The 7,955-nt window shown below is 37.0% G+C and overlaps 2 protein-coding genes across 5 annotated transcripts; both read left to right on the top strand.

Moving 5' to 3' along the window:
- The first annotated feature begins 491 nt into the window (after positions 1–491).
- On the top strand, positions 492–3,688 carry LOC130739475 (uncharacterized). 4 transcript variants are annotated; one of them, XM_057591765.1, is made up of 4 exons: positions 492–951; positions 1,163–1,232; positions 1,310–1,372; positions 3,351–3,688. In XM_057591765.1, exons 1-3 carry the CDS (start codon positions 604–606, stop codon positions 1,354–1,356), a joined length of 465 nt encoding a protein of 154 aa, XP_057447748.1. In that variant the 5' UTR covers positions 492–603; the 3' UTR covers positions 1,357–1,372; positions 3,351–3,688. The 4 variants fall into 4 exon arrangements, with proteins under 4 accessions (XP_057447748.1, XP_057447749.1, XP_057447750.1 ...); XM_057591766.1 differs by having other exon boundaries at positions 493–951; positions 1,310–1,380; positions 3,300–3,688; XM_057591767.1 differs by lacking the exon at positions 3,351–3,688 and adding an exon at positions 2,139–3,293 and having other exon boundaries at positions 493–951; positions 1,310–1,380.
- Positions 3,689–4,656: 968 nt separating this feature from the next.
- Positions 4,657–5,615, top strand: LOC130739476 (heavy metal-associated isoprenylated plant protein 33). The gene is made up of 3 exons (XM_057591768.1): positions 4,657–5,064; positions 5,150–5,225; positions 5,333–5,615. The coding sequence occupies exons 1-3, from the start codon at positions 5,056–5,058 to the stop codon at positions 5,473–5,475; spliced, it is 228 nt and encodes a 75-aa protein (XP_057447751.1). The 5' UTR covers positions 4,657–5,055; the 3' UTR covers positions 5,476–5,615.
- Positions 5,616–7,955: the final 2,340 nt, after the last annotated feature.

Below are 7,955 nucleotides of genomic sequence, written 5' to 3'. Positions count from 1 at the left end.
ATTTCATACAAATAATAACTTTTAAATTTAAAATAAATCAATTATTTTATCACCTTACTTTCCTTTCTCTTTCTTTATTTTCCCTCTCTTTCCTTTCACTTTTCTTTTCTGTTACTTTCTTCCCTAACCAAACATAGTATTAAAGAGTTTTCTGACATTTTATTTTTTCTTAAATTCTAATAAATCTTTTACATATAGCTCAAGTGATAAAAGTTAGAGAATATATTGGTTCAACTATTCTATTCGACACGACCACCATCATGCACGACAGACACAACTTCACTCACGGATAGTGATACAATTTTTAAATGAAATTGAAATTAAAATAAAATAAAATAAATCAAGATCAAACGGCTGTTATTGTGTCGTCCCTATGTCGTAAGTGTGGTGGTCGTGCAAAGTATCATTTTCCATATAGGTTGGGTGAGAGAGGTGCATAAATCAATTCTTATAAGGTACACAATTTATGTTTTCCATGTGAAAAAAAAAAACCCACACACTTAACCAATTCTATTGGGTTCATTTGGCTTTGTTTTAATCCACGAAAAATCTCACCTTTCTTCAAAAGCAGCACCTCTTTTCCTTTCTCCCCTCTCAGATTCTATGGGAAAATCTCTTGAATCTGTGGCTAGGCTACAAGAGTTATCGCGGACTGTGTCATCTGCAAAACCCTACAGGTCAAAGGGAACAGCACAACCCAGATCGGCGAACCGGGTGGCGACGCCGCGAACCGGTGCGAAACCGGCTGCTTTTGCAGTCGAACCGCCGAAGAAGATGGAGGCTGTGGAAGCGGAGCAATGTCGGACACCACTCGCCAAGGTGGTCGCCGATTGCACGAAGCGGTGGTTCCAAGACACGCTCAAGGAGGCCAGGGCTGGAGATAGCGGCATGCAGGTTCTCGTTGGACAAATGTATTACAGTGGCTATGGTGTTCCTAGAGATCCGAGAAAGGTCAATTTTGTTTTTCTTCTTAGTTTTCTGCTTTTGTGAATTTTTGTTATTGTTTATTTATTTGTTGAATTATGCATGAATTTTATTGCCTGTTTAGATTTTTAGTTGTAATCTTAGGGCATGTTTGAATTTGAATCTGTATAGTTTGTGTGCTAGTTTCTGCTTGTGAAATTATGGTTGTTGACTATACTGTTATGAACTTTGTTTATAGGGACATGATTGGATTAGTAAAGCATCAAGAAGTCGAAATTCAGTTTGGAAAGTGAGCGAGAAACCTCCGGGTAAGCTTCACCTCATGTTGGATTAATGAATTGCGGTTTTATATGTTCTGATTGGTTTTCAACTTTTTCACATTCAGGTTACCGAGCGAGTGATTCAGATTCATGTGAACCGGAGGGAAAATGAGCTCCTTTATTTGAAAGTATGAAGGTAGTAGTGATTAGACTTCAAAACTCCGTTTTTAAAATGGAGATAAAATTTCAACTCTATTATAGTATATGATAGCTTATTGTCACTAATGATTATCTATCATTATTATCGCATCCAAAACATTGGTCAAGTCTTGTTAACCGATAATAGTTTTTCCAATTAAGTGGTGTCTCATCTTTGAAATGTCGCTGCTGTGTTGTTAATGTTCATGAAGTTCTTAATAATCGTATGTTGGGATCCAACTGCAAGGTATGAGGCTTCAGTCCCACATTGGAAGTATGGGATTCTAGGGTGGGGTTTATAGAGCCTTGGACTCTCCTAGGCCTACTACAACATCTAGTTTTATGTGGTATGATTCTCCTGAGGTTCTTAATAATTGGTATTAGAACCTTCCACATATCTTGCAAGTCGCATAAAAAAATGAGCGGTGTGGAAGGTGACACTGACATTCCATGTTCACCCGGGACCAGTCAAAGGGCTAGTCACACAACCAAGCCCGAATGGGTGCGGAGCGTGGTAGGATGGTTTGATCCGATTACAAGGTTTGAGACTTGAGTCCCATATTGGAAGTATATGACTCTAATGTGGGGTTTATAAATAAAGTCTTGTGCTCTCCAACTCAAATGGCTAGCTTTTGTGGTATGGTTCTCGTAAGGTTCTTAACATAGTATCACTTAAAACATGAAGTTATGCATTGATAAGTATTGGTTTTGTAGTTCCTTTTTTCTTAAAGCTGCGAATTGATTTCTACTTTGCAGGTCTTTAAATATTTAACATGCGGTAGGATTGACAACATGTTTGGGTCCATTTTTACTCCTTCTAGAATAAGTTATCCTCATAAAGCTACTCCTAGTAGCTGCTCTGAGAATCACTTCACCCCCAGTCATGGAAATCTACTATGTTTCAAACTCACTAACAGAGTATCTCTTGCACCAAGGCTTTAATATATAATCCTCAATTCCTTGGAGATCATAGCTACACATGTTATTTGGTGACTCTGATACTTACTAGCACACAATGTATTTAAATGTTGTGGCAATCAGTATGATAAGCTATATGATCCTACTAGTAGTTTGATGATCAGAATATGTTTGTGTTTACTCTGAGAAGATAAGCTGCACTTTAGTATGATCTTTAATGATAAATGTTGGATCAGCTGGGTTCTGCATTTATTTTTGCATCTTGTATCTTAAACAATTCTTAATCCCATGATAATTAGCATGTAGTATATTTGGGTGCTGTTGAATCTCATATGAAAAGCTTCCTGATAAAAACTAGATCAGTATTTTGGTGCAAGTATTCAGAGGTTAGGAAGCTGGGCAATGGCTGTTTTGGGTTTCTTGTGTTTAACATCTCGTTTGGATGCGGACCAAAGAGCACATATTGATGCTTATCCAATGCTTTTTTCTAGTAGATAAACTCCAATAAGCTCTTTTTAGTCCGTAATCCGTATCCAAATAGACCTAAGTCAATTAATCCTGATAGACTTACCATACTTAGATTTATCATACTGAACTAACGGCAGCACTATTGGAAGGATATTGGAAATTGGAATGTATTTGCACCATGGAATATAAAAGATGTTGGATGAGGAATGTACCTTGATGACATATAATTACTTCTGATAACAAATGCTTAATCTCTTTTAGGGTGAGGGTCATTGTGGGCTTTACTTCTGCTTCTGCTATTGTCTTTTGCAAAGCGTTCCCCTGATGTGGTTATCTCTGACAAAACAAAGAGCTCTTTGGAACCAAATTTTTCTCCTAAGTTCTAACATATGATGCTTCATTTTTGTAGTGATTTCTTAGGCTCAATGACTTGCTACTCTTTCCTGGTTTTATAATATACAGCTTGACTTTATATTTCAAATGTTTACAGAATCTCTTACGCTTCTCTGTTTCCTTTGTTTCAAATTGTAGGGATTGCAGTCTTTGATGTGTTCCAATTATTTTTTGTTGATTTTTTTTCAGAGTTGTATCCTTAACTGTCTTCCTGTTATCTCTGGTGGGGCTGCATTCAATTGGCATAGCGGGTTTCTTCCTTTGGTGATGAAGAGGGAGGTATTCTTTAGTTATATGTGCTGCATTGTGCAGCATAATTCAGCATACATGTCCCTTTTAAGATCAAGCGAACTTGGTGTTCTTTCAACTTTTTTATATAGAAACTTAATTTTGTTCTCTAACAGTTTGTGGTAAATAGATGTATCAAATGTTTAAAACAACTTTTTTAAATTTACAGCTTTCCAGACTACATGTAATTTGTTAATTAAAATTATAAGTGAAAAGAACTCTATTCCCATTTGAGTTTATCCGTAGGATTTGCTGATAAACCGAACGTTCTTTTGGCACTTGATAAAATTCTGATGTACTGTGTACTAAGGGTATTCTCATGCTCAGAATTGGAGAGTAATTCAATTTGAGGTGTGAAGACCATTGCAGTGAGTTTTATCTCTTTCGACAAAGTTTTTTAATTCTCACGATAAAAGATCAAACCCTTAATTGCATGCTTAATGGATTTTGTTTTGGAGAAACATGCTTAATGGATTGAGTTATCTATCAATTGTGTTGGGCTGCCTATAAAAAAAAAATAAAGTGTGTTGGGCTTTATTGGATATCTTGAGTTCTACTTTTGTTTCCAATTTCTAGTTGTTTGTCACAGGTTGTGTAGTGCCATGCTGAAGCTTTCTTTTGCACTACTTCGTTCTCTTGCCCGCATAATTCCTTGAAAAAAGTTAAAAACTAATAGATTTGTACAGTAAGCTACATATACAATAGAGCTAAAGTGAAATGGAAATAATAAATTTAGTGCTTGTACAAAAATGGCATTGCAAAAATTATTATCCACAAAATGACCTTAATTTTGTTTCCCAAAAACACGGATTGGCATAGACTTTAACAAACTTGGTTAATTCATTTTTTGCTTCCTTTCCATATGGCATTTGACTTTCTTGTGCATCAATTCTGGGATTTTTGTGGCAAACTATTTGGATTTCTTACGTTCAAATTATATGAAGAAAGTGATTTATATTTAAAAACAAAAAAACTTACAAAAATTAACTTATAATTAGGAATAGATGGAGACGGAGTATCGCATGAATTAGACCGAGTTAATGTTAAATTTACTATGTACATAATTAAAGATATAAACCAGCATTCTAATGGACTTGATACAAAGGTTTCCTTCGTCCAGTCGACCTTATTCCTCAAGATTTAGACCGAGATGTGATTAAATTTACTCAGTTAATTTTCCTTTACTAAATAACTTCATTATCTTCTTTGTTACACTAGTTTGAGGTGAAAGTGAAACCATGAAGCAAGATCATGCTTGCCAACCTCAACTCAATAAGTGGAGGCCAGACATCACAACTCCCAATAATTAAAATACGAATATAGTTTTCCCTTTACATTCCACACGGGAAAGCAAAAAAGCTTCCATAATTCACGTTAAGAATCAAATGCTATCTTTCTCACCTTATTTTGGCTTTTTCTATATAAACATTTGCTTCATTTCACGCGGTTCCAAAAATCATTAGAAAGACCTTGCTCTTTCTTTCTTCCATTTTTTAATTTTTCTCTTTCTCTTCCTCATCTCTTACTCTGTTGAAGGCTTAAAGCATCATAGAGTTTGCAATTAGCAATTGGCACCAACTCCTACACACAATTAACATCAATTAGAATGGCTAATGTAAGGGGAAAACACAAACTACCTGCTATATTTGATTTCTTTTGTTTCAGCTTTGGGATTGAATTTTTCTCGTGTGTTTCATCAGGTGGTGGAAGTGAAAGTTGGTTTGCACTGTGATGACTGTATCAAGAAAATCCTCAAGGCCATCAAGAAAATTGAAGGTTCACTCTCCTTACCACCAAAAGAAAATTATATAGTTACTATATGCTATTAATTTCTTTTGCTACACCCTGGTGACACTTGATTATAAGACTGTGTGGCTTTGTAGATATTGAAACGTATAACGTGGACACACAGCTGAACAAGGTGATTGTTACGGGCAACGTCACAACTGAAGAAGTGATTAGAGTTCTTCAGAAGATTGGTAAGAATGCAACTTCCTGGGAAGATGCTTTGATTGCCGAAAAGTGAAGTTTTAGTGTAGCTGCTCTATACAAGTTTCCCCTTTTTGTTGTCTGAATTAAACATGTAACTTATGGTACTGTACAAGCTAGCTAAGATTCAATGATCTATGAGTATCTAATTATATATATCATCCTCCGTTTATGTAATTCTTGAACTTCATCTGAATTGATAGTATGAAGTGAATCAGAATAGCAAATAACACTTCTATCCTTAATATCGAGCTGGCCGCTAGCGGGCCATGCACGCAAGATAGTAACCAGCTCGATATTAAGGATATATAGAAGCCTCACTCCGAATAACCAGTCTCGCGCGTTGTTCCAGATCAGGCAACCCCCATAACCAGATCTCAACTGAGACTCTCATCGCAATTCACTGCCATTGAGTTTGTTGTATGTGAACACCATGCTATCTGGCGGATCTGGGCATCTGTTTGAGGAAGACTGACAGCCCCCTTGAAGCTTCTCTTGTCCGCCTGAATTGAAGCAAGCTGCACATCATCAAGGACCTATCTACTGCACATTGAGGAAGGCACCATGCATTCTCCTATTACATCCAAGAGCATTTGTTGGTAAAGCATCATGACATATCAACCAGACAAAAAATGTTAACCTTGAGTTTCCAAATCCAGTTCCAAGAGTAATCCTCTACTCCTCCAACCTGATCATGACTAACAAGCTCACAGTTCAGCCAAGAATACCATTAATTAGCAATATCTTGGGGATTAATTAATAGTATACAGCCCATCCAACATCCAGTTTTCCCCATCAACGACATCACAAATCCATAGCAACACATCATGAATATTTATAAAATCAACCACACGACAAAGTTGTATTGGCCCAACCAATGATCAAACCGAAAAGTAGATGAGCTATTTCTTATGTTGAAAACAAAACCTTCTCCTTGAGCATATCCTTTGCTTTCATGATAGATTGTCGAACAATGGAACTGCTCACATTAATCGAAGAGAGAAAGTGGTCATATACCTTATAATTTTCCTTCACTGACCGAATTCAAGGTTTCTCCTCTCCTTGAACCAACTGCCAAACATTTTTTCCAAAGATAACCATATTCTAATAGCGAGTTTATGAAGATCAAGAGTAACCCCATTCACGAAAGCTTGAGTGAAAAGAAGAATATCATTTGCAAAATGAAGGTTGGATAAACATTATAAGATTTGAATCTGTGACCCTAATGAAGGTTGGATAAACTTTATAAGATTTGAATCTGTGACCCTTAAAAAATAAAGGCTTAAATACTCTAAGGGTCCCTGAAATTGTGTCCCGTACGAAAATAAGTCCCTGAAATTTTTTTTTTCCGATTCCGGATCCCTGAAATTTTTTTTTTAATCAGAATAAGTCACTGCTCGTGTTTTAAGCCTATCTGACATATTTTTTGCTGACTCAATATTTACACGTGGCTTTTTCCTTTATTTTAAATACACATGGAATTAAAAAAAAACTATTAAATGTAAATATAAAACCTTATTTAGCTAATTAACCTAAATCTAATTAAACCCACTAACCATAAATCCCTAAATTCCCAAATCAAAAGTCAGAACTCAACCTAAGATAGAAAGGGGGAGAGCGACGACAAACACGAGGGAGCCAGAGTGAAGAGGATCGAGGAACGCGAGGTAGAGCAGATAGTGAAGGAGATTGACTGATCCTGAATCTTCTGCGACGTGGAGAAGACGAACGAAGCTTTGACTGTAACCATCGAAAGTGCAAGGTATGTCATTCACGGTCATCGAAAGTTAGGTTAAATGTATTGCTTGATGTTTCGTTCTGGTTAAAAGTTAGGTTACATATCGAGTTGTTGTTGCTGCTATGGTTGTGCATTTTGTATAGTGAGTTGTTGTTGTTTCATTTTGTATAGTGAGCTGCTCTTGTTTCGTTTTGTATAGTGAGTTGCTCTTGTTGCTATTGCAGGAAGGAACCAGTGTATTTCAACATACATTTCCACCACAGGGGTCGGTTTTCCGGCACACCGATGAAGTATGTTGGAGGTCAGATATGTGAAGTACCTCGAGTGGAATTGGATCTGTTTTCGTTCTTTTGTGTCAGAGACCTTGTGCGGGGTTTTCTTGGTTATCCTGATGATCACTACAAGCTTTGGTGGAAAAGGCCAGAAGAAGAATGCTTTGATCTTGACCTGAAGCAAATATGCCTGGACAAGGATGCTATGGAAATTGCAGGGTATGTTCAGTCTGGGGTAGGGCAGGTGGATGTCTACCTTGAACATACAGTGGAGTTGCCAGTGGAAGAAGAACCTGCTGCTGTGAACGTTGAAATGCCAGTGGAAGAAGAACCTGCTGCTGTGAATGTTGAAATTCCAGTGGAAGAACCTGCTGCTGTGATGAATAAAGGGGGACACCAGAGGGAGGATGCATTGGATGCAATTAAGAAAGGCAAACAAGTCATGGAAGATGACAGTTGTTCCATATATGAATCTGACTCTGGGATTTCATGGTCCAGTCCTAGTCC

This window comes from Lotus japonicus, chromosome 2 (genome assembly GCF_012489685.1).
Source record: "Lotus japonicus ecotype B-129 chromosome 2, LjGifu_v1.2".
Classification (NCBI taxonomy): Eukaryota; Viridiplantae; Streptophyta; class Magnoliopsida; order Fabales; family Fabaceae; genus Lotus; species Lotus japonicus.
This window is presented reverse-complemented; position numbering and strand designations above follow the sequence as displayed.

Coding starts and splice junctions, on each gene's coding strand:
- LOC130739476 (XM_057591768.1), top strand. Junction 5,226..5,332: donor GGCCATCAAGAAAATTGAAG/GTTCACTCTCCT, acceptor GTGGCTTTGTAG/ATATTGAAACGTATAACGTG.
- LOC130739475 (XM_057591765.1), top strand. CDS start 604: ATGGGAAAATCTCTTGAATCTGTGGCTAGGCTACAAGAGTTATCGCGG. Junction 952..1,162: donor TTCCTAGAGATCCGAGAAAG/GTCAATTTTGTT, acceptor CTTTGTTTATAG/GGACATGATTGGATTAGTAA. Junction 1,233..1,309: donor AGTGAGCGAGAAACCTCCGG/GTAAGCTTCACC, acceptor TTTCACATTCAG/GTTACCGAGCGAGTGATTCA.